The 26,909-nt window shown below is 39.0% G+C and overlaps 2 protein-coding genes across 3 annotated transcripts; one reads left to right on the top strand and one right to left on the bottom strand.

Annotated features, from left to right (window-relative positions):
• The first annotated feature begins 6,567 nt into the window (after nt 1-6,567).
• Nucleotides 6,568-18,947, top strand: LOC109212862 (PHD finger protein EHD3). 2 transcript variants are annotated; one of them, XM_019376558.1, is made up of 7 exons: nt 6,568-6,680; nt 7,413-7,692; nt 8,865-9,101; nt 9,204-9,515; nt 16,547-16,636; nt 16,736-16,780; nt 17,643-18,947. In XM_019376558.1, exons 2-7 carry the CDS (start codon nt 7,465-7,467, stop codon nt 18,528-18,530), a joined length of 1,800 nt encoding a protein of 599 aa, XP_019232103.1. In that variant the 5' UTR covers nt 6,568-6,680; nt 7,413-7,464; the 3' UTR covers nt 18,531-18,947. The 2 variants fall into 2 exon arrangements, with proteins under 2 accessions (XP_019232103.1, XP_019232104.1); XM_019376559.1 differs by having other exon boundaries at nt 7,449-7,692.
• A 136-nt stretch (nt 18,948-19,083) lies between these two features.
• On the bottom strand, nt 19,084-23,249 carry LOC109212865 (tetratricopeptide repeat protein 33). The gene is made up of 5 exons (XM_019376563.1): nt 22,928-23,249; nt 21,352-21,490; nt 20,824-20,855; nt 20,059-20,145; nt 19,084-19,723 (listed from the first exon to the last, which is right to left on the bottom strand). Exons 1-5 carry the CDS (start codon nt 23,147-23,149, stop codon nt 19,589-19,591), a joined length of 615 nt encoding a protein of 204 aa, XP_019232108.1. The 5' UTR covers nt 23,150-23,249; the 3' UTR covers nt 19,084-19,588.
• Between the last annotated feature and the right edge of the window lie 3,660 nt (nt 23,250-26,909).

Raw genomic sequence — 26,909 nt, forward strand, 5'->3', positions numbered from 1 at the left:
CTGACCCGAAGCTCGTAGTATACCTCATAGCATATATAAGCCCTGTCCCAACTCTCACAATACTGCCACGATAGAGAAGATGTGTAGAAACTCATAACCACCTACCAAATCACAAGTTAGGAAGTCTCCTCCTGACAAGAACCATTACCTCTTTTTGACCTGAATAACGATATTTTCTCTTTAATATGCCTTATATAAATTCGATCGCACTGATCACATGTCCAATAATCTCGTCTCACCCAGTACAAGCTGCTCTGGAAATAAGCCACCTCAGACACTGCGAAAATTCTCATATGACGCCACAATGTGCCGACAAGATACAAACTCGAATGTGATACATAAGGAAAATGAGCTATAGAAGGAACTACTCAACCCACGTAACTAATTAAACAACTGAAAAGATGTTATGAACCTTCCACAAAAAATGAGAAGCAAAACACACAAGAATAGATATGGGGGAACTATACTCAACATCACACTATTGCGGTGTGCAACCCGATCCACATATGATACCTTTACGGCGTGCAACCCGATCCAACCATGATACCCATGGCGACGTCCCACCCAATCCAAACAATATACCCGTGGCGGTGTGCCACCCGATCCAAACATAATAATCCATAAGAAAATACCTACCGAGCCAGAATGCTCATACTTACGAAATGCCTGAATGCCGACCACAAGCATGCCAAGTGTATAATATCACCCCTGGGGAGACAGATAGAGCCATATGCTACAAAACTCAAGCACGACTAAGGTGCAATGAATGACCTGCATCTCGAGAGACATCCTGCTCTCACAACACCACAAACTACATGGGGTCTCAATACGAGTGCAAATAATCATACCGTCTCACAACCCAAATGGCACAATAGAGATTACACGGAATAGCTGATGACAAACTAACATCCAAGGCCCGAAGACTCCTCCGTAAACAACACTATGCTGAAATGAACACATTCGACCTGATATAGAGCACACACTCACATTTGGATCCATCCACGGACCTCAAGCCGATTCTGATCGTACCGGACTGGGCTAATAACCATTCAAGGATCCACAATAACCTTTTTCCCATGACACACAAGAACAACTGTCAAATTCGGAACAAACTTCCACAATTCACAACCAAATGAATAGGGCGCCTTCCAGGCCTAAACTCTCACATTAGCAATAGTACCATAATCTCCATGTTTGGTTTCAATCTTTAATCAATTAAGTGACTACATGTCACACTTATACAATCATCCTGTGGGGTACGCCCCACGACCTCCTGCACCAGGTAGCAAAGACTGCACATCCATGCCACCGGCCATACAATGCTGTAAAGTGAATCGAGAATTCGCAAATCAGTATACAAAGCCTCTTACACAGGACACCGATTTCAGGTGACGTTAAAGACAATACCAGCTTACTCTAAACATCTGAATTCTTTCCTGCTCATCCGAGCTCATGACATTCTTGTCAACACCGAACCGGAACTTTGATCCTTAACTTCCAATTCCCATGCCGCTCACTACACCTAACATGCCACTCTGCGAGAGTACAAGAATTTCATCATAATTCCTGAACCACTAATAGAATAAACACTTCATCACCTAGAAACCTTTCACTTAGCTCATTTCTGGAAAACCATTGCAACACGCAATCGAATTCCCATAACCCCAGAAAATACAATCCTCAAGTTGTGGTCTAAACCACCATAACTCTTCCAAGATCCATCTACACATAATAGGACATAATACTCGAATGCCTCCAAATAAAATCAGTTACGGCGGCCATCAAGCCTCGCACGTACCGCCACAATCACCTATAAAACTTAACATGCTGAAAGAATTGATCATTGCCACCATCATGCCGATTCAACCATTGGTAACCGATCCGACTTCTTCTAATTTACTCTGGACTTGCCTTAGAAATAATAATAACTCAATAAAAAATATAACAAACCCAATCTGCACTCATCCTGAGTGACCCTATTTCACGAGACCCCGTTGTCTCAAAACCCACGAACCATCTCATAACCTCCTTGTGCACACATTTGCATCTTCAACTGGTACACCCACTCTGAAAATTCCTCTATGAATCCAAAGTTATTTTCTCCTATTCCTCAAATGCTACAGAGCGCACCAATGATACCATAGAACACTCCAAGTCCTTTCATAATCCATCGCAAAAGCTCGATACTTGACTGTACCACAGACTCGAAATCCTTAAGCACCAGACTTCAATTTTGAACCCACTAGGACCGTTGTTGAGAGTCACCCACTCAGGCTTGGTACCGAATATAATTAACTCCAAGGCTTTGCTAGTACATGAATACCTTCTCAAAGAAGCAATCGGCTCCTTGTACACCACATCCACACGAAGGATAAACTCTGAGTCTTCCTAAAACTTGAACATGAACCGATAAGGCCAAATATAGCACGCATTCCTCAAAATCCTTTGCTCGAATTACCATTGATATATTCTTTCCTTGGTCGTAATAACCCACCAATACGCCGATAACCTGAAACCTCACAAGTAGACAACCACGCAATCCAACCGTAGACGGTGGGGCTCCCCCACTTAGCTTGAAACTGCAATTACATAACCCTGGAGCCCACCAAGATTCCTTCTTCCCCATTGACATCAACTAAAAGTCCAACAATACATTCTAAGCTCGAAGTCATGTTGTATCAAAATAAATTCCGTGGACCTAGTCACTGTCCACCATGAATTCCCAAATTGCTCTAAATTTTCCTCAAGGCGTGTAGCTATCCTACCACAGAACCCATATGCTACTCTGCCACTCTCCCACTTTGGTTAAACTCTCTCCTTTAAGCAACTTCTTGACCTGTGCTTTCCATACTTGATCTACTAGCAATTCAATCACCGCGAGACACCTTCCGCCATGCCCTTCCTCATCTTTTACTGCCAAATACTGCCTCAAAGCAAAATCCATCACTGTAGCACCTGATCTGATAAATTACTACCAACTCTAAGCCCCCTCAAAGATCATCTTTCCAGAGACAACAACATTAGAAATGCCGATTCGATTCTCAAGCCAACATATACCTGCCATATCTGACAACCGCTTCTTAGGCACTATTTCACAACATCCTGCCCGAAGGCAAACCAAAGGAAACCATGACACCGGCGAACCTTAACGTGTTGACAACCTCTTGCATGGCTTCAGTGAGTCTCCTTTGATGTTCTATAGATGGTTTGGCATCTTCCTCCATGTTAATCTTGTGCATGCAAAAAGCGGGGCTTATCCCCTGAATATCCGCCAATGTCCATCCAATAGCCTTCTTCCTCTTTTATAGCACCGCCAATGTAGAATCTACCTGAAACGTTAGTCAAACAAGAAGAAAGAATAACCGGTAAAGTATAAGAACTACCCTGAGTGCGAGGCCGGCTATACTCCTTGATATGGTAGCGTCATCTAGTTTTTCAAGAGTTTTACCCTCCACGTTAGAGCAGATGAGACCAGAGAAGGGACCACATTTCCCATGTTCACCAATAAGTCTCGGTCCATGGGGATCGCCATGGTCCACGTGGACCCCTCCAATCTCACCTCAAGATGGGTAAAGTGGTAAGCCGCTCCCTCATCATCCTCACCTCGTCTGCATCGATGTCGGAGCCCGTTTCATAACCATCCTCGGTGACACCATTACCTCTCCCATCGGCTGACGGAGCAGGAGCATCAGCCAGTCGCGAGAACGAGGGCTCATCTCGCCGTAAAGGATCCAAAACTCTCATAGATGGCCCCCCAGCTCCAGACTCAACATCGTGAAAGAAAATGCCCTCCACGGCCTCAGTTGATGGCGGGATCTCAGATGACAACTCGTCATCATCAAGCACTACGGCCACCGTTTCATGATCACCCCGTACCGAATCTATGGCTCAGACAGTCCCATCACCGACGTCCACCGATCTTCTTTTACGGGAAATCAAACCCTCATCGCTCGGCGATGATCCTCTTCTTCGTCTATTAAATGACGCAATGAGGAAGTCGGAAGTGCTACTGCAGATGTAGTCGACGACCGAGCAGACCTTGCCGTGGCAGAAGAAGGAATAGAAGCAAATCGGGTAGGCCTGGCCACAGTCACAACTGGAGCTGACTCCAAAGAAACAGTCTTCCTCTTACGAAATGCAGGGGGGAGCCCTCGGTCTTCTTGAAGGTCCTCGGTGTGAGAAAGGAAGATTAAAAGATTCACTACCTATACAATACTATAACGAGAAAGCGGCCACGCGCTAAAAACAGTATTAGGTAAAAACAAATGAACTTACCGATCGCAGAAGACGCAGGCCCAAATTTTTTAAGAAAGTCCAGCCATTCACGAAACCCCATTGTGCTCACATAGAACCGGGCTAACCCAGTCATAAATGTCCCCGACCAAAGGAGGCGGCACAGTCTTGGCTGCACGAAAAAGGAACGGAATGTCAAAACACAGTTAAAACTGGCAAAACAAACGCTTGAAAAGGAAAAAAGAAAGAGATACTTACGGGCATAATTCCAAGCCTTAGAGAACCCACTCGCGTTAGCCACCACGTCCTCGGTTTTGACAAAAAAATAGTTGAGCCAAAACTAATGATTTGCCTTATCGTCTATTTTCACCACCAAACATTTACTTTCTCGATGGCGAAGGTGCAACATCGCCCCCCTATGGAAACTAGGGGCGAAGAGATGTATTAGGTGGCGAAGTGACATCCCGACCCCAGCCAATTCCGCATATTTCGTGAGCATGCGGATAAGCTTGTAGATGTATGGAGAAAGTTGGGCCGGGCAAAAGCCATAATAGCTGCATAATTCCTCCGCTAATGGAAGTATAGGAAAGGAATAACCGATGTAGAAAGGGTACGCGCAGAAAGCGCAATACCCGGGATGGTGTATTTGTACCACATTGTGCTCTGCTGGGATTAGATCGATATGGGCATGAATTTTGAACTTTGCCCTAAATTCAGCGAGATCAACCCCCTTCATCGCTGATTTCCAAGATCTCAGGGTCGTCCTCATGAGCCTTCGAAAAGTCGGACCTAACCTTTTCACTACGAGGGATTATCTCCTCCACCGTAGGAAGATTATCGTCTTCAATAGCAACAGAAACACTATCATTATAATGAGGCATACGCACCGCCAAAGGGATAGGGTCAATTGCCATGCCAGAACCAGAGGATACGTTAACCATTTTTTTAGAGAGGATGTTGTAAGTGCATAAGGGTTGTGAGCAGTTGGTATCACCGGAACCAAGGAAAGCAGATACACAATAGTGAAGCAAAGAGAACAAGAACTCTATATGAAGAATGGAGAAGAAAATACATAGATTCGATATTGAGATCAGAAAACATAAACGAATGGTTTCATATCCCTATTTATAAGAGTACAAGCATCAGGATCGAGAAATCAAACCGTCATCACCCAGCGCAGGTATCGGAAGGGCAGAGGCACGGGAAACGACGCAAGGGGTCGAGAAAACACGTAATAAAGACGCATGATGCCATGACATCACTCTGAATCGATATGACCCCAAAGGTTGCGGCTCACGAATGGTCAGGTTGTCACCTCGTCTGAAACGCCACTACTCGACCTGCTCGTCCAAACTTCCCAACCACGACAAACAAGGTTTGCTCATCAAGGCGTCTAGGGTCGACCTTATTAAACGGAGAGACTAACTGTATAAACCAAAATCCGCCCTAAGGAAATTTAGCGTAAAACGTCATTAAGGTAAGGGTCAGTCGAGGTCGACCAAGAAGCAGTGAGATTCGCGGCCGGGTAGTCAATAACAACCGAGGTCGAGCACCAAAGACAGAATAATAACGACTAGTTTTTGTAATAGGATATTAAAGAGAATATTCTACTGAATATTCTCGGCACTTGTACTATTATGGTTTGTTAAGGACATGTCTCATATAAATAGAAAATGAGACAGTGGTGTAAGAGAGGCAATATTCACTTGATAAGAACACTTTCTAAAAGAAGATTCTTTTTATCTAACAAAGATACAAACTTTACCTTTTCATCTAAATTCTTACACACATTATTCCATGCTCTTCCATCAGATTCGAGAATAGTTCAAACATTCTAGGATTTGTGTGTCATTCATCATTGTTAGGAGGAACAATCATCTATCTCATTCATTATTGGGTGAATCATTCTCCCTATTTACATAAATGTCACTTATTGTTATTTATCGTTAGTTATTCCACCATTATTGCCCACATCTTTGGGAATATTAAATGTGCATTACTTTCAATCTCCCACTGACTTTCTCGTGTGTTATCCATGCTGTCAAGTTCTATATCTAGAGATATTACCATTAACTAAGTTTAAGCCCTCATTATAAAAAATATAATATTTTAACCGAAAATTTATATTTTTTGGTCAAACAATAATAGTGTTGATGAAGTTAGCCCAAATCCACAATATGAGCGGTGTCCGTAGAGAATTTTCTACCGGATACGGACATTAGCCGGTCCGTCCTAAACGCAGACAATAACCGTACCGTCAATTTCTAGTCAACATGTCAAATAAACAAAAAAAGGAAAAAAGCTTCTTTCTAGTTAACGCAAAAAGCGGAAAAAGCCCTCTAAGTTTTCAAAATTTAAATTAACCCTCTCGGATAAGACACAGCTCGCTCTCTCTCTCTCTCTCTCTCCATTTTTTCAGACTCAAAAACCTCTATACATTTACTCAGGTGAAGTTAAAATTTGCACTATTTATGATTACTACTTTGTTTAATTTCTTTGAATGTATTCTTTATAAGTTAATTAGTTTCTTAAAGTCTTATTTCTTACTGAAATGTTGCAGTTCTTTAAAGTGTTGTTTAGATTAAGGGGTTTATTTTAGTGTTGGAATTGTGAAATGGTGTTATTTGTTGCCTGGACAGATAAATTAGGTTGTTTATTTAGTGTGAATATTGGGTTATTTTCTTGTGGAATTTTAGTTTTCTATTGCTGTAGAGATTTAGGGATTTAGGGTTTTTTCTTGATTTACTGAGGAGGTTGATGAAGTGAAAATGTGATTTTCTTTGGACATAGTTGTTACTTTCTCTGCTATTGAGAGTTCTGTTGATGTTGGGTTTTGAGAATAATTATCTTTTTTGAGTATTTTGAGTTGTTTAAAGAAAGAGGTTAATTTATTGTCAAAATAGTGAAATGGGTTGTGTTTTGTTGAATTGACAGAGAAATTGGGGTTTTTGCAGTGGAAGTTTTGGTTCTTTCTGCTCTAAAGATTTTGGAATTAGGGTTTTGGTTGATTGGTCAAAGAGGCAGAAATACCTCCTCTTTTGGAGTATTTTGAGTTGTTTGAGTATTTTGTGTTTTTTAAAGAAAGAGAAACTTATTCTCATCATAGTTAAATGAGTCGTGTTTTGTTGATTGACAGAGAAATTGTAAATATCTGATGGTGCAAAGTGGGGTTTTTGCAGATGAAATTTAATTCTCTTTGCTGTATTTGGAATTAGGGCCAAGGAGGAAGAAATGGTTGGTGAAGATGTAGGAAATAGTGGTGGTGATAGTGTTGTGCTGGATTTATTGGCTGAAAATGCTCTAACTGTAAGGAAATTGAAGGGCCACCCAGTTAATGTCGAGAATGCTGATATGAACCCTTCAGGGTCATCAGGTGATGTTTGCCGGACTTACAAGAGGCGGAAGCGTACCAAAGTAGTAGAAGAGGGCAAGGTTCCGGCTTGTCATAATACTTACAAGGTCTGGTTATCTTTTACATGAACTCTTTAGATGACTTTATATTTTCTATTTGTTACATTTCCTTATGCCACCTTTGCGATTTGTGGACCTCGATGTTCCTTTTTGAATGCCTCATGTGCGTCTTTTGGCTTGTTTTTCTTCTGATTCTTTAGAGTTTGCTTTCTTCTTGTTTCCAATTTGTCCTTTTGTATCAAACATCACTTTTTCTTCATGCTTTCTACAATCTCGACGCATAAAGATGTTGTGTATGAAATCATATGATAAAATTTTAGAATGGAGTAGTGTGAGCCACGCTGTCTGTCTAATAGAAATTTGTGTCGACACACACTTTATTTGAAAGAAATGTTATATGTAGTAGAAAATGCACGCTGATGTGCCAGTTGGGTTAGCAGTGATGTACAAAATGCATTTCTCTTGGGTAGCTGCAAGAGCTATTAGGTGTCTAGTGCTCCACCCTGGTTTCAAGTGATATGCTCCACCGAAGGATCAACTGCTCAGCATTGTCAAAGGCGAAAAGAATAGAAAAGGCCAAGGTCTATTGCCGTTTCAAGTGCAAAGCTCAATCGAAGCACGGTATTACTGCTGAGATGTGAATCAAGAAAAGATAAAAGAATATATGACACAAGAAAAAACACCTATATATACAACTATGATTATATTGATAGTGAAATTAATAAATTGTGATTTAAGTGGATTTATGAAGCAAAAACCATGTTAATCAAGTTGAAACACCATATCAAAGTTTGGTTCAGAGGCAAAGATGCAATTTCAAGTTTTCTTACTCCAAAATTCTGATTTCCCATTATAAAGTATTCACCTAGTGTTTTTTTTGACAATTATCTTTATATGTACTATTTAACCTCTTTCTTTTGAAGAGCGCTCATGAGCCTAGTGAATTATCCTGACTTTTCGAAAAAAAGCTATTGGTTTGGTGGTTTTTGCTTAGATGGCCTCAGTATTTTGCTGCCTGTACGCCTTGCTTCAAGGCTTAAATTGCGCCCTTGACAACTTTGCAGTTACTCTTAAGTGATGCACTTCCTATTAAGAAATCCTGTCCTTTAAGTACTTGGGTTCTCTTCTTGTTTATTCCTCTTTCCCGTTTTTCCTTTTCCTTTTGCACTATATTTTTCTTGTTCTTTGTTACTACAACTGGTTTGCTTGATCTTATGCAGTCAATGAATGAACCACTAGATACAGCTCTTAACAAAAGTTCCTGCACACAAGCTAGTGTAGCTCATTTGAGACCACATGGTCTTCTGAATGATTTCAGTTATCAGCCTGTTAGAAATTGGAAGGGTGCTGTTCTGAAGCAGATGTTTCAATCACTAGAGAGTGATGGTGGTTTAAAAGAGTGTATTCAAGAGGCACTTGCATCACATGCAGAAGCCGGTTGTGCTGTTGAAACTAAGGTATTGCTTTTGCACATAGCTGGATAACCTAATATGCAATAGCGAATCATTGTTTTCTTCGTTGTTAACTGTTCTTTGATAGCTAGTTGCTTGTTTCTTCAGGAATCTGGAAAGTGTTGTGATTATGGGAACAGACATTCTCTGCCATCAAATTTTGTATCTCAAAATGGAACAATGGTCCTGTCTAATGGATCAGTGGATGAGCCAAAAAGATACACAGTGACAGAGCTCTGTCAGCAGATGTTTCTTGATATTGTTAAATCAGAAAAATTTGCTCAACTATGTGATGTGCTTTTTAAAAATTTTGAAGGAATGAAGGTTGACAAATTTTTTGATGTCAGTCATATTCACTCAAGGATGAAAGATGGATCTTATGAGGGCTCATCCCTCCTTTTTCAATCAGATATTCAACAGGTACTACTTTGTATCTTCTATTTGCGCTTTGAATTCAGGAAAATAGTCATGCTTGGATTTAGCTAACAATCTAGCAAGAATGTATCAAGTTCCTGAAATATGATTTTCCTGTAATATACTTAATGCATCTTTCATCCTCTGCATAATTTCTTATTTTCTGCGTCTGATAAGATGAACACAGAGCCTGGTCTTAAGCTTTAAGATGCATTTATTCCGTATCTGCTTTAGCTTGTGCATCTGTTGAGTTTTATGAATCATGTTACATTATGAAAAGGAGCGAATTTGTTATGTTTTTACTTCTTGGTATGGTAGTTGGTTGGGTTATGTCACGACCCAACCCCGGTCGTGATGGCGCCCAACACACTGCTAGGCAAGCCCGACCATTTAGACAACCTTAACCGATTAATCACAGTGGATAAGTAAATTTTCACAACTAAAATACCAAGTTAAATGCGGAAATCCTGAAATAAATTCTAACATTCGGAAACCCCAAAAACATGAAATACTACTCAGCCCATAGAATCTGGTGTCACAAGTCTGAGCCTCTAATGCATGAGTATTAACCTACTACATAATGTTTCTCTAGAAATGTGGAAAACAAATAAATAAAATAGAAAGAAGATCAGGACTGCGAACGCCACTTTGCAGCTACCTTGAATCTCCCGAATATGATGCTAGGCAGAGAAAGATCTCACTCAGCCTCAGTGGGTGCGCCTGAATCTGCACACAAGGTGCAGGGAGTAATGTGAGTACTTCCAACCCAGAAAGTAATAAACATAAATACAGTATGAGAATAAGAAATCCTAAATAGGCGCAAAGTAAAGCTATAAATACAGCAACATGAACCAATAGCATAATACAGTAAAACAGTGAAGACAATTATAATAATATCACAACAGATTAAGGATAAATGACAATTAAATATGCAATGCAACACATAAACCGGTACCCTTCAGTACCCGTTGCGGCGCGCAGCCCGCTCCATTTATTTATCGTCGACGGCGCTCACTGGGGGTGTGCAGACTCCGGGAGGGGCCCCTTACGGCCCAAGCGCAATAATAAGCCATATCGTGGCATCAAGCAGGCTCTCGGCCTCATATCAAGATCAATATCATACCGCTGCGGCGTGCAGCCCGATCCCATACTCAGTCCAAAATCACATAAGCCTTTCGGCACAATAATACAAAAAAATATTCAGCCCAGACTTCATTTAAAAATATTATTTAAGTTTCCAAGTTTTGAGAAAAAGAAATGGCTGAGTTTACAAAACAGTGTTAAATACCAGGACTGAGTTCAATATCTAAAAATATGGTAAGAAGCCAGTAAAATAATCCCTGAAGGATTCAAGTAGTTGGCACGAAGCCCAATTATGACAATTAATCCATTTTTATAAGGATATCACAAAACTACAACCAATTAGGTAGTAATTTTATTAAGCGGGACGGACCAAGTCACAGTCCCCGACGGTGCTCTACCCCACGCCCGTTATCCGGCGTGCAAGTCACCTCACATAGCACTACGTTGTGCAAATTCGGGGTTTCAAACCCTCAACACAGCATTTACATTTATTACTAACCTCAAGCTGGCCAAAGTCCTAGCTTGCTATGCCCTTGCTTTTCGAATTAACCTCCTCGTGCGTCGAATCTGACCAAAACCACAACGAATACGTCACAATATGCTAATGGGACAATACCCAATCGAAAACAATCGAAAAATAGTTAAATTCCCGAAATTAGCAAAAACCCGAGCCCCGGGCCCACTTCTCGAAAATCAGTAAATTTACCATCAACGGATTCCTTATTTCGCCACGAGTCTATACATATAAAGAACACCAAAATCGGAGTCCAAATGACCCCTCAAATTCCCATTTTTGTTCTCTTAGGTTTCAAGCCCTAACCTCCATTTTTGACCTTTAATTCCTTGATTTTTCAGTCTACTTTCATGTATTTGCATCATAAAATCGTGTTCTAAGTCCAAGAATTCTTACCTGATCGAAGTTCTTGAATTCCTCTTCAAAATCGCCCAAAAGCTCTCCAAGTCCGAAGTGAAAAATATGAACTCTTTCAAATTTCGCGAAGGAAATAAAAACCCCTTCTGATCAGTTGTTTCCGCATCTACGGTCCAGTTGTCGCTTCTGCGACTTCCGCTCCTGCGGCCTTCTTCCGCTTCTGCGGAAATTCCTAAAGTCCCCACTGTCCGCTTCTGCGACCTCATCCCCGCATCTGCGAAGCCGCAGATGCGGATTCCCCTCCGCATCTGCGGTTCTTCCTTTCCAAGACCATTTCCGCACCTGCGACCTTTTCCTCCGCATCTGCGCAACCGCATCTGCGGTTCCTTTCCGGGTGAAGGTGGACGTGGCTCCCATAGAAGACAAGATGCGGGAAGCTAGGCTTAGATGGTTCGGGCACGTGCGGAGGAGAAGCATGGATGCCCCGGTTAGGAGGTGTGAACGGCTGGCCTTGACGGGTGTGAGAAAAGGTAGAGGGCGGCCAAAGAAATATTGGGGAGAGGTGATCAGGCAGGATCTGGTGCAGCTTTAGATTTCCGAGGACATGGCCCTTGATTGGAAGTTGTAGAGGGCGAGCATTAAGGTTGTAGGTTAGGAGGTAGGAGGCTAGCCTGTGTTTTGTCTTAGGCTGCGAGTGGCTTCAATTGTGTCCATATTACTTCTTTAGGACTGCAGGTTGGGTCGTAGGAGGCTAGTCCGATAGTGTAGTGTCTTAGGATACTAGTGGCTCTTGTTGTATCCATATTACTCCATTGTGTTTGTAGTAATGTGACATTGTTACTGCTTATTGTTATTGCTTTTCCCTCTATTTTCAGGTTGTTACGTTGTTGATGTTATCTTTCTTGCTTCCTCTGCTATTACTGCTCCACTGTCTCTTTTCACCTTCTTGACCTGAGGGTCTATCGGAAACAACCTCTCTACTTCTCCGGAGTAGGGGTAAGGTGTGCGTACACACTACCCTCTCCAGACCCCACTTGTAGGATCACACTGGGTTGTTGTTGTTGTATCCCAAATGGGGATTGCAGAAACTTCTCCTATTATGGTATTACCTGTCTTGAATGTATTTTTGGTAGTAGAACAGATATAGTCTTACTCAAAGATATTGAAAGCAAATTGTAATTTTTAGATTCCGAGTAGTCTTCCTTTATTGTTACGTCTGCTGTTTCAGAAAAGAGAAAAAGTCTCTCTTCAAGATGTTCCTCGTTCGCAACCCACCTTCTCAATTCCGCCAATGTCCAATTTGTTTCCAATGTTTTTACTTATACCACTCTCTGTTTACTCTCCCAATCTTTTTTCCATTTTCACTATCAATATTTTCAACTCCTTGCAAATGCTTGTATTTTCTAAATGTTTTAACATTTCATTAACCCAAATCAAAATAGAGAGAGGAAGGGAGAAAATATGATGATAGAGTTGTGGATTAAACAGTCGCATCCCCATTTCTACTGTGAACTTGGGGCTGGGGTTGGATTGCGATTTAGGGCTTGTTCTGATGAATGAAGAGAGAGAAAAGATAGAATAACGGAAGGGAGGGGCTGTCCAGGAGTGTGAGCTGTGGAGAGGGGATAACTTGAGCGGCCAAGGCTAAGGAGAGAAGGAGAAAGTGAAAGAGCAAGTGATAAGGAATTTATGGTCCTACAGTTTACACTTCTCATGAAATGAGAACCTCACACAACTAATAATACTTGTGTCTCACACCAAAATAAATTTCTCCTCCTACTGAGCCATAAAGTGAAGTTGTAAAAAGCTGCCGAAGTATCAGTACTGAATTGAGATTGAGTAGCTTTACCTAATGATAAATCTTAATTACTGGGATACCTTATTAAATATCCCTCTTGAACCCAAGAAGACCGTTTTCATTACAAATCCTAGTAACCTCCTGCTCACTGTTATATAAAACTTGCATCTGCATTTCGTTCTGATCAATATGGCACTCTTTATCAGAAAGTGCTTTTTGTATCTCTTGGAATGATTTGTCTTTGGTGTGAAATTCTCTACTAGGTGCAACATAAACATCTCTGAAGGATAAATTCACAAGGTGTGAGTTCTTTGTTTTGGTAAGATTGATGATGTATGGGAGTGTCTTCTCCTGAAAGTAATGATTGATATTTTCTGGCATGGGAGATTGGGGATATTTGGATTATTCCATACTAACTGTAGAAGGTTCAACTAAGTTTTCCGGTTTTGATCTGTTAGGTTCTTTGCTTAGTAATTGCTATGTATCATCGTTAGAGTATTGCATGATTGCATGCTATTTTGGTTGTCTAAAACAGGTGCTTTATGGTTGCATACTTGGTCAACAGCTTTGGTTTTTGTCTGTGAAAATACTGTCAATGCTTTCAGTGAAATGAGTTGTAACTTGATTTAAATGGGACCCTACGATTAGTAAAATGGTCTAAAGTTCAATGTAATAAGGAGGGAAAGAGCTTTAGATTATGTGTATATTTGGATTGCTGAATAATACATGTGAGTGATGAAAGCTATGTTTGATTTTAGCAGTTAAATCATGTCTTGTTTCGGGAATTGGGTCTTCGTCGGCTGAGGAGACAGTTTTTACGAGGAAAGAGGACTTGAACATTCTTGACAAGAGAAGATTTTGCAGTTCTCTAATCTAGGAAACTAAGCTGTCTTACTGCTGCTCAACTAATAAGGGAAGGGGTCCTAGTGTGTCTCCCCGTCTTAATTTACATGACATCTTGACCTGTGTTGATTGTCTACATACTTATATTTAAGTAGATTATTGTATGATTTTTAATGATAACAGATGGAAAGTGTGAAAGTAGGGTATTTTCGTTAATGTATGTACTAGTGTAATGGCTTATGGCTATTCAAGACTGAGTTTTTGGTGAACGGGAACTTTGCCTTTTTATAAAGGAGTTAAACTCGGATCTGATGGGTTCGAGTACCCCGAGGGAGGTGCCAGATCGACTTCTAGTTGTACTGGATCTTTTTTTTTTTACGGTATCTTTATAATACGGAAAAATCTGGGTCTTGGTAGTTTCACCTATCCTTTTTGCTTGAGTACCTTTAGCTCTCTTGTCTTAGCGATTCTTTCTCTTTTCTAGGTTATTTTCCGAGTTATAAAAAGGCAAAATTTTCATTTGCCAATGAATTGGGTGTAGTAGCTCAGCTCCATTTCGTTCCTTCTACAGTTCTTACTTCCTTCAAATTACTTGAAAAGATTGATAAAAGAGAGATTCATTGCATGAAATCCTGTATAGTTCAATATCATTGCAGTGCTGCTTGTACCTGCATTATATTTAGTACGTGAAGATGATAGATTTTGGCCCTAATAAAATGCCAAAAGCTTGTTCATAGCTTGAGAATTGTCCAAGACAATATAGGAGACATCTCAACCAATATGGGACACTTAACACCGTCTCCCCTCCCCCAACCCACCTGCACAACCAGGAGTGGTCATATTGGAAGCATGGGCAACATAACATAGTTGCCCAACATTGGATAAACCTAGAAAGTGGAACTTGCGCCGAAGCCAACTGCAAAAGGAAATAATAAGCAAATGTTGAAGTTAATCAGGAATCATTTTAGAACACTTCATTCATGAAGGGACTGTCTTACGTGTACTGGTTACTACTTACTCGTTCACCCGTAATAGTTTTAGCTCCCTGCTTTTGACTAATGCTTCTTAGTCAGTATACAATATTATCATTTTAACTAAACCATGAGCGCCACAACCAGATTTAAGACAATTATATGAACCACAATCCTATTTTGGATTCTTTGTACAATTTATCTTTATACCAGAACTGTAGTTATACCACAAAGCCTAGACAGTTTTATAGGCTTTGCTCTGCCATTGTGATAGTTGTCAGACTCTGGGATTTGGGGTTATGTCTAGTTAAATTTTGTTGCACTTCTGAATTGGTTAATCTTTTAGAGGTAGTATATTATATAATACCTTAGGGTCGGCTTTTTGTTGTGGAGATACCCGATCCTGCAGAAGTTCTACTCGAGGTTTACCAGTAGGAACCTTCTAATTCAGCCATATGATGAAGTACTGTCAATATGATGCTTTTGTAATAGATACCTTCAGCAAATCAGCCCACATAAAATCACACATTCAACGGTTTGCGAATTTCTTAGTTGGTGAAGATATGTCACTGTTGGAATGCGGAATGCCCTTGCTAAAATTAGATTATTTGATTCATAGTTTGTATTGTTGGATCAGTAGCTTTATCTTGGAGCTGTGATATTTGGTCAGGGTAATTCATAGTCAATATTGCTCTAATGATGTATTTGCACTGATATTTTGGTAGCTCAGCAATCTTGTTGGTAAGAATATACTGCTTTTGATACACAGGTGCTAAAACTATATTAGTGAATCCATAATTTGTGTTGGCATATCAGTACTGATATATTTATGGGTATGTGATACTCTTAGTTGGCAGGACTTATCCTTTGTGGATATACCATGCTAATTTCATAAATCAGTTTCGATATAATGTTGATGATATTGGGTGCTATAGCAAATTCTTGGTTGGTGATGATAAAATTGATTAGTAGTTAATTGAGCCAACATCAACAATGATTATGATGGGAGCTGTGGCAGATTCTTAGGAAAAGAGGGCATGTCACCATGGATGCACCCGTGGCAGAACTTGTATGATGACTTGATAGTTTCTGATGGATATGATTTATCTGTACTGATATAACTTGATCTGTTACATTTGTAGGTCTTACAAATTCTGTAAGGCACTACGAAACAGCTAAAGGTTTTTTATTTTTGCTACTTTTTTTATTTTAAAGTTCAGCAGTTAATATGTGGTCCTACAAGAGTGTAGTTCTGCCTTTCATCTGAGGCCGCAAATTGATGATGAAGCATTTCTTAATAGTTGATGATACTTCTGAAAATATCGTCTGATCACTGGTCAATAATGTAATTAGGCAATGGATGGTTTGGACGACTAATGTGGGACTTGAATTTGCATGGATTGTCCTCTTTTATGTGCCGGAGATAGTCATCCCTTCTAATTCGTGTATCTTTATCCTGAATTATTTGCAGATGTGGACAAAGCTTCATGAAGTTGGCAGTGAAATGATTTCTCTTTCAAGGAGCCTTTCAGACATATCAAGGGCTTCTTTCCATGCTCAGGTATATGATTTCTTGCTAACTCTTGGTTCATTGAGTTGCTTCTTTCTTTTGCATACACTGCTAATAAAACTGACTGATTTTAACCTCTTACCTCTTTAGGTGAGCTGTTCAACGCGTGGAATTACTGAGGATGGAAAAGATGAGGCAAGTCTTCTTTACTGTCATGCTTTAGTGTTTCTGTTTTTAGTGGTAGATTATTCTGAGAGGTCATTTTGGTTGCTCTTCAGTCGGCTGCTTGGAGGAGAAACTACATTTGAAAACTGTACCTGAAAATTTCTAATTCCTTATTGTTCTGTTAGCGTAAAATTTCTCACTCGATGTAATACCTCCCAATTTCGGAAATTTGGTGGCATATACCTGCCAGCCACCAAGTACTTGCAATTATCCCAGATTTCTTGGGGAACCACTCAGGCAAACAATGTTACGAAGCTCCTAAAAGTGGTGTTGCAAGCCCTTTGTGGGGAGATATAGGTACCAATCAAATATAATGCTCACTGAACCCGATGGTGTGGTTTTGTAGTCAAAATGAACTGGGTGCATGCCTTGGAGACCAGGGTTCAAATCTCAGCAGTGACAAAAAAACACTAGGTGATTCATTGCCATATGTGTCTAAGCCTTGGTGCTGAGTTGCTTGGTACTTATGTTGGTGGGAGATAGTAGATAGCGGCGGAATAGTCGAGTTGTGCATAAGCTGGTCTGGACACCACCGTTGTTAAAATTTAAAAGCTCATATATACTTATTCGCTTTTCTTTTCAGTCCTTTGAGGTCCACATCCTTGGAATTATTCACTTAGTTTAAATATGAAATTATAATTAAAAATTCTTGTTTTGTCAAGACTCAGTGCTGCAACTTTGATATAAATTGACTGACGAAAAATCACCAAAATTCCAAGGCATTGCATCAGTCGTATCTTTAATTCTTTCTACAACTTGAAATTGATTTGTATGTTTTAAAGTATTATAAACTTCAGGTTACTATATTTTCTTGTCTTTTTGATGTTGACAGTTGGTTGCTAAAATGGAGCAAGCAGAGATCTCTGGTGTAAATAAAAGGTGTGCTTGCCAATGTTGTGGGGAGAAGGCGGATGGTAGAGATAGTTTAGCTTGTGATTCATGTGAGGAGATTTACCACGTCTGCTGTGTTGAGCCTACTGTGAAAGAAATTCCACTAAAAAGTTGGTACTGTGCCAAATGTACTGCAAAGGGAATTGAGTCACCGCATGACAACTGTGTAGTATGCGAAAGACTCAGCGCCTCTAGATCAGTGATAATTGAAGATGGGGTTGAAGAATCTACTACTGAAGACATGCTTCTGGAATTGGAAGAGAGCTTAAATGGTTTAGTGGATGATGAACTTAAACTATGTAAAGGAGTTGAGGATCTGCCCTGTTGCAACATATGTAGAACTGAGGTGGGAAGTAATGGAAACTATAAAGTATGTGGCCATTCCTTCTGCCCTCACAAATTTTACCATGAGAGGTGCTTGACTAGAAAGCAGTTGGATACTTATGGCTCCTGCTGGTACTGTCCGTCGTGTCTGTGTAGAGCTTGCCTTAAAGATTGTGATGATGACAAAATTGTACTTTGTGACGGCTGTGATCATGCTTATCATATTTTCTGCATGCAGCCACCACGCACTTCAATTCCTAGAGGGAAATGGTTTTGCAGAAAATGTGACATGCAGATACAGCGTATACGCAAAGCAAAAAGGACATATGAAACTAAGCAAAATGAATTGAAAAAGAGAACTGACCAGTGTGGAAGATTAGGTGTACCAAAAGGTAAGGATGAGGAAGCTTTAAACAAATCTGGAGGTGTGGAAATGCTTCTAAATGCTGCCAAAACTCTCAACTACCAGGAGGATTTAGCTGCTTTTGGATCGAAGGACCAATAGAACTTAGATTATGCATGAGTTACGGTATCTCTGTAGACGACGGATGTTGTTCCAGAGTAGTTGTCAGTGGTACATGACCTGGTTGCTGGATCTTTGTGGCCTGTAACAATGACACAAGTCTTGACCTGACTCTTCAGATTTTGGTAGCATAGAATTTCTTGTCTAACCGATAGTCCTAACAGCCATGCCTGAACTGTTTCAGATTGTATTTTTGGTACATATTCTTTCTGGGATAATCAGCAACTGATGTTCCATGTGTTGTAAAATGAAAGGAGCATAAGTAGAGCCTGTTTTCCGAATATCAAAGCGAAGTAATCTGCCGTGATCTGTTGTATAAGCCATTGTTGCATTGACTGTATCAAGTTAAATTTCTTAGCATTAACTTGGTTTTTTATATATTAAGTAAAAGTGCGGATATATCGGCCTTTTTATGTTGATGCTTCACTGAACATGTCACAAGGTGTTAAAATTGGTAGGTAGTTCTTCATTTGAAGCCTTTTGTAAAAATGCACGTTACACTTGATTTTCAACTAACTCCAAAGTAAAACAAAAAAGAACAAAGGTACAGTTGGTTATCAAATAAGAACAAAGGTACAGTTGGTTATCAAATAAGAACAAAGGTACAGTTAATCAACCATCATCATTCTGAAGCAAACTCCTTCAGTGGCAAGGATCTTTGAGATGCAATTGTAAACGTAATAATGTGAGTTGTTTGATTTGCTCAACAGAAAGTATTGATCTTACTAATCTGAATTCTCTTACTAAAAACAGAACCATGAAGTAACTCTAGATTAGAGGTCAAAAGACTACATAGTAACTCTTACATCAGTATTATGGGTAGACATTTCACTGTGGGGCATCAAGTTTTATCTTTGTAAACAACCTTCTGACTTCTCTCCTTGCTGACAAGCACACATATAGACAACTCTTTCTGTTGCTGCATCAGTATTTTAAGCAACAATGACTCGAAGTCAGATGTGGGGGTCAAGTGCCCATCATTATGGAAGCAGTACATATTCCCTAGCCTCCAGTTGTTTTACCGCTACTTTTTCAAACCTTCAACCGCTTTCAGAATTGTCTACTACAGTAAAACGGTTTTGGTTCATGCTCAAACCTGATGTCTGTAACTGTTTTCTCCTCTGAATATGATGCAACGCCACTTGTCGGTCAGTACGCACCTCAGCAGAATCCGGCTGCAAAACAAGTCTGATTCACTTAGGTGCATAAATAGTAGACTTAAAAAGTGAGCAGCAAACACAGAGGCAGTGACATGCTTAGCACAATATTCCAATGAACATTTCAGAACTAGGATCTGACAGAAGTTTGCAGTGATAAATAGAGTTTGGCACTTGCTAAAATCTCAGAAGACAGTTTGTTCTCCAGATACAAAGGAAATGTTTGACATTGGGGTATTGCATATAAAGCAGAGAATATGCATTTATTCATGAAGCCTCAAAGAAACATCTCCAGTGAAAAAGGATCCCTAGAGGCAGCAGGCATGAGCGCTAAAAATAGATCTAAGCTATACCTTGATGGCTAGTGCTCTGTCTAAGCTTTCGATAGCACTGTCAGGTTCGCCATAATTCAGCTGTGCTCTACCAAGGGTGATCCACGCCTGCAACAAACAGAGGAACTAGTAACAACGACTAGAATAAAAGGCAATGTCCATTCTACAGATAGTTGAACTTGACTGTTTCCTAGGAATCAGAATGCTGTTAATTGCTTTTCAGTCAAAGCTTCTTATTCCAAAAGCTGTAAATAGTTTGGATCTAAGAAATTTAAGAGAAAAGGAGCCTGTGACTTTCACTTGATCATGCCATAGAGCTCTAAACTTAATTATGTATGCAAGGAAGACCTGGAAACTCAGAAGTGCAAAGCTGCTTCGGCATGCATTAGGTAGCTTGTCTTGGTAATTTATTACCAAGTGAAGACAAAGAAGCATCACATTCTCATAGTCTAGGGGATAGATGCAGGAAGAGGTAGAGCAGACGAGAAATTAATGTGCATGTCGGGTGAATAACTAAAGCTGAAATTCAGGGGACATTTGTATATCAAAACTAGCACATGACGCTCATAGCTAGTTAAAATTTGTCAAATTAGTCTTGAAGTACTAAAACTGAACAGAGCACAGATAAAAATCAGTGTTCCATTTTTCATAAGGATCATATGATAAAGGCAAAGGTGGCGTGGGTTCCAATTACTATAGTGCACTGTGAGTTGATTTTACATTAAGCAGATATATTTGCAAAAGGTGAAGCAATAGCAGAAAACGGATGACAACAATTTCACACACCTCAGCCCAGCGTGGTTCCAACTCAGTTGCACCTGCTCAAAAAGGAAGCAGGTTATTTATGTGTCATGAGATTATATCATCAAAAGTTATTTAATATACAAATGTAGATCACTGACTTAAAGGGCATTAGTTACAATCCAAGTAGGCTAGAAACCCAACTTCGAATATCACTATGCCAGATATAGATTTACACAGGAAAAGATGTGGAAAAGAAAATTAGCTCATGCTAATGAAAAGGATAAAAGGAGATAGACTTGGTCATGATCTAGGTTCCCATTGGCTGGTATTAAGATCAGATTTGAAATGATATATTTGTGTGATTTATCCATAACTTTAAAGATGTGTCAAAAAGTTGGTATTAAGGAACTTCAGAGCCTAAAAGTAGGCCCAGTAACCTTTCATGAGATATAACACTGAAAATAAATTCATTAAAAGAATGTCTACAAATTGGCATTATCTCACTCAGAATAACTTGCTCGGAAAACAAGGAGAATCCATTTGAGAATAATGTAAGAAGTGTCAACATACGTGTAGCAGCTTTTAACGCATTCCATGTTTCTCCAAGTTCAAGCAAAATTTGAGCCTTCTGTTCATGCAGAATTGCACGATCTGGCATCAAAAGTATAGCAGCTTCCCACTTCCCAAGTGCTTCACGATATTTCCCATCCTTAAAAAAATTACAATAATAATAAGAATAAAAGGCTTAACCCTAGTTGAGGGATCATGCTGCCGGAAATTACATCAGCAATTAATGAAGTGTTGGAAACCACTTAATCCGTGCAGAGGCTATTTTTACGACTTCCTTTCAACTTCAGGGCTACCATGCAATAAACTTAGCATTGCGTTTAGCCTCACCTATAAGTGTTAATGCATATGTACAGTACGACCTTACCTCCACACAAGAATCTGTAATAATTGCTTTCTGCAGTGGATTTTCCATTGTACTTATACTTGCCTTTAAGTGTTAATACAAAACATAGTACAAATCCAGGTCACTTCATACTCAACTAACCATTGCTAGTTTCAAGATTCAACTCTATTCACCTTCTTACAGTAAGCTTACTGTTGTGTTGAAGCTCACTTTTAAGTGGCACAATATAACTATTCTGCAAATAGCCTTGTTTTTCACATAGCAAGACAGTTATTAGAAAGAATGAATGTTTGATCTCCAACTCACTACTTCAAACTTAACGTTATACTGATGCAATCACCTTCGGTTTTTTAAGGTAATGGGAGGTTATCAATCTCCAGGGTCGAGGCATGCCCCTCAACAAGGACTTACATCGTATCTATAAAATGTCCAGCAAAATGGAATGTTCACAGCAGGAGTTCAATAGACAAACAATCCAATTATCTCCAGTAATCAGACGAAACCTTAAAACTAACAACATGCCCTGCCTTACCCCTGGACTTCCTAAGAAAATATAGAGTTACAACTGCTAAAAGGGAGAAAGAGGGAGAGTCAAAAAATAGAGTCAAAGATGGGAAGAAGGGAATAAAGAGAGGGAATGATAATGCACCCAAGGGTGTAGCTTAGCAGTTGAGGAGCTAACGAAGACCATGTGATACCATCTGAGGCAAAAAGCTTGGAGATTTCTTTCCATTACCTAAGCCTTGGTGGGCAGACATGTACTAGTGGGAGAGGATGCAGGTAATGATAGAATAGTTAAGGTGCATCTAAATTGGCCCAAATGATCAAAAGGAGGTTGGGAATACCTATTCAGTTCTTAAATATTCAAGTATGTTAAACAACGAAAACATAGAACTATCGGAATTTTACTAATACTCCATTAGAATAATACCAGACTAGATATAAACTTCATCTATAACATTAAAAATCTAATAGACATATATAGATGACTAACATCACCTGATAACCATACCATATCATCCAGCAGCAATTTGCTAAATCTAATCCCAACCAACAATTTTCAACTCTTCCACAAATTCAACTTTCAACTCAACACACATAATTGTATTCAACAAAGATGCTCACATAATAGAGATAACAAGTTCAGCTATAGGCACTGAATAAACCAAAAAAAAAAAAGAAAAAAGAAAAAAAGAAAGGTGAAGGAAGTCGGCCACCCAAGTAAAGAAATACCTCAGCAAGCTTATTTCCTAGTTCTTGAAAGGATTCCACAAGCTTTATTGTATCATCGTCATCTCCATTAGTATGAGAAATTAAGTTACTCTCCGATACAACTTCTTTTTTAGAAACAGTGAAATCGTGAGTAGGAATTTCAACTTCGAATGGGAGGTTTTGGGAAAGAGGAGTAATGGGTCTCTTATTATTAAGTTTCTTTTTGCCCCATGTCATCTTCATCCTGGTCTAAAGTGAGAAATATGGAGTTGATTCTCTGTTTAGCTTGCCGCTGAAGAAGAAGAAGAGGTGAATTAAGCAATTTAATTTAAAGGAAGGTAATTTAGGGGCGGCAAACGGCGGCTCGGGTCGGGTCAGTCCAATAAGCTAATTCAAAAACGGATAAATTATGTAATCCGACCCGCATTTGAGACGAATAAAAATAGATTATCCGGCGGATATTCATATTATCTATGACTTCTTAAATATAATATTTATGGGAGAATTCTAGTATCCAAACTTAAAAACCCCCAATTTAATGTTTTACAAATGTAAAAGTTACACACATTGGTTAACCATTTTTTAAGTGGATAGTATGGTTCTTATGCATATTCGTGTTAGGTGTTGTCCTGATTTTTTTTACCATATTTGGTTCTCCTATATCTTCAAGGAAAGGGCGACATATTTACCATAATTGTTTTTTTTTTCCTAGAGGAAAAATATAATTCTTCCATATTTGGCTAGTCCGTTTTCTTGCAGGAAAAGGTTTGGAGTTCTATAAATTAAAGATCTGTCCTCCTCATTCAGTAGCATCTACAATGTAGCCATATAGGGTTTGAAAGTCGTGTTTACGGGGAGAACTTTACGAACAAGTGTTAGTGTGTCACTTGTCTCTTCGTGAGGTTGTTCTCTCGATATTTTGTACTCTCTTTTATATAGTGGATTGCTCATCTCCGCCGTGGACGTAGGTCTGTTGACTGAACCACGTTAAATGTTTGTGTCTCTTTTGGTATATTTCTCTTTTGTTGTATGATTTATCATTATTCAAGGTTTACTTACTAGCTTCCGATGACACCTGATTATTTCAATCCAAACAAGTGATATCGGAGCGAGGTTCAAGACAGGTTCATCTTGGCGGGTTTATTTCTTGTCGCAACCTATTTGACGATAATCAAGATTTTGTCTGAGAAATTTTACCGGAGTGCTACGCACATTGAAACAAACATTACGGTGGAGATTTGGAGATGCGACCTGTTGAAGGTTATGTGAAGAAGGTGGATCAAGTTTATTTTGTCAGAAAATTCAGGCGAAGGGGGAGAATTGTTAGGTGTTATCCTGATTTTCTTACCATATTTGGTTTTCCTATATCTTGAAGGAAATGGTGACATATTTACCATAATTGGGTTTTCTTTTCCTAGAGGGAAAATATTGTTCTTCCATATTTGGCTAGTCTCTTTTCTTGTAGGAAAAGGTTTGGGTTCTATAAATTGTAGATCTGTCCTTCTCATTCAGTAGCATCTACAATGTAGCCATATGGGGTTTGAGAGTCGTGTTTAGGGGAGAACTTTACGGAACAAGTGTTAGTGTGTCACTTGTGTTTGCCTCTTCGTGAGGTTTTTCTCTCGATATTTTGTACTCTTTTTTATATAGTGGATTGCTTATCTCCGTCGTGGACATAGGTCAGTTGACCGAACCACGTTAAATGTTTGTGTCTCTTTTTGTATATATCTCTTTTGGTATGACTTATCATTATTCAAGGTTTACTTACTAGCTTCCGATGACACCTGATTATTTAGATCCTAACTCATTTTTAAAAAGTTCATTATCAATGAATAATATGGATGGATAACTGTTTTCTTTTAACCATTTGCCACCTCTAGAAGGTATCAAAGTGACACGATTGGAAAAAATGACTTTTGAATCTGGTTTTTTGGTCCATTTGTCCAGACTTTCAAGGAAATCAGCTGTTGCATAATGCATAAAAATATCTCCAAAGCAAAGTGTCCACGGAAATGCCCAATATAGCCAAAGCTAATTTCACTATGGTCACTGAATTATAGTAAAAACTATTTTCGTCATTAACTTAATTGAATTTCTCACTCTAACAGTAGAGTCATTACAATATATCTTTTCGCTTTAAATTAGTTAAATTTTACCTACTATAACAGTAAAGTCATAAAATTTTATTGATAACAAAAAAATTATCTTCATGGGTTGGTTATGACTTATGATATTATCATAGGTAAGTTTTAGGTGTTGTATAGTGGATAAAGCTCAGTTAATTTATTATAATAAAAAATAATTTTGTGATTTTGTTACAGTGTGTAATGTTTGCTGACTCTACTGTTATAGTGGTTAAATTTCAATTATTATAATGACAATACAATTATTTGACAAGCTTAAACTCACTCTCTATTCATCGCATACTTGCATTGCACATACATGTTGTATCACTTATTACAAAATTAGTGAATTCGTTCACAATTTGGACGATGGTAAAGTACTCTGTTTAATTTACAAAAAAAGATTAAATGAAGTATATAACCTAGTGTTTTATTCAATTAACCACTAATTATTGCTTCCTTTCCGTACTTTGTTTATTGATTTGAGTTGGCCTTTAACGGATTCCCAATTTGAGTGCTGGAAACTCCTTCCACCAAATACACATTGACGTCGTGCTATAACTCCATATATTTTGACTTTATTCACCTTACTTTTTTGTTGTTTGAATGCTAATTCGTGCTATATTTGAGCTTAATTGAGTTTATTTTACGTGTAAAAATACTTAGATGTAAACTGAAGAAAAATTGCACGAAATGGTACCTCGAAGTTACAAAATAGAGCATAAAAAGAAGACATTGCAAGGCCATGAAAAGTCAGAGCCTTAAAAAGTGCAAGGCTTGTCCAGGACATTAACTTTGGCGCACCTGATGATGCAAGGCCGCGTAGTATTGGCACCTCTGGTGGTGCTATTATTTTGGTGCCTTGATGCTTATCCGAGCCACTTTGATTTTCTCCTTAATTTAGGCCGTGTACACTTTAGCCCTACCATATAAATACCTCTTAAAGTTAGTTTTTAGAGGGTGAGACATTATTGGAGAGGCAGATAGCTACGGAACACTTAGAAGCAACGAATCACCAAAGTTTTCTTTCCGTTCTTCCTTAATCTATAATTTAATACTTTCAAATATTATTATGATTGTTTATACAATTATGAGTAGCTAAAATCTCTTATCTAGGGTTTGATAGAACCTATTGGAGGATAATTTTTCATAACGTTTAATATAAATTTGCCATTGACTTTTTTCTACTTGTTCAACAACGTTTTCATTGTTCTTGATTGAAGAGCTCTCAATTGACAGTGCCTATTTAGTGTGTATTGCTTGAAAAATGGTACACATTTAAGTAGTTGTTGAACAACATCACTCCTAACGTATATGATGAATCAATGGAGGGTTTAAAGGTGGAGTAGGAACAACGAAACCTTAGTGCGATCTTAGTGAACGGTGAACTAGTGCCAGCTAGTGTAGTTCGGAAGAATACGTCTAGTAAATTATGGTAGTTTCTCGGAAGAGATTACGATACCCGAAGTACTCACGACCGGTAGAGAATACTTAGGCGAATTTATAGGAAACGTAGCGGGGACGATTCTGAAGTTTGGGGAAATCATAACCCTAGACTTTTCCAATCTTGTCTACCAGCTCTGTTAGTTATAAATTTACATCATTTTAATTACTTTGCTCTTAGTTGGTAAACACTCAAGTCATTATTTGATATTTCTGAAGGTTGAATACTTGAATTCTTGCGAAACTAGAGGCTGTGGTTAGTAGGTTAATTCCTTGTGGGATTCGACCCGAACTTGTAAATCGAATTATATTTACAACGATCGCTAAACCTCTTAGGAGGCATAGTTGGACGTGATCACACATTAACTATAGACGCTAAGCAAATCAAGACCAAAACAATTTGATCTTAGCTCAAATAATAGTACAAGGTCCAGAAG

The sequence above is a fragment of the Nicotiana attenuata genome, unplaced genomic scaffold (assembly GCF_001879085.1).
Source record: "Nicotiana attenuata strain UT unplaced genomic scaffold, NIATTr2, whole genome shotgun sequence".
NCBI lineage: Eukaryota > Viridiplantae > Streptophyta > Magnoliopsida > Solanales > Solanaceae > Nicotiana > Nicotiana attenuata.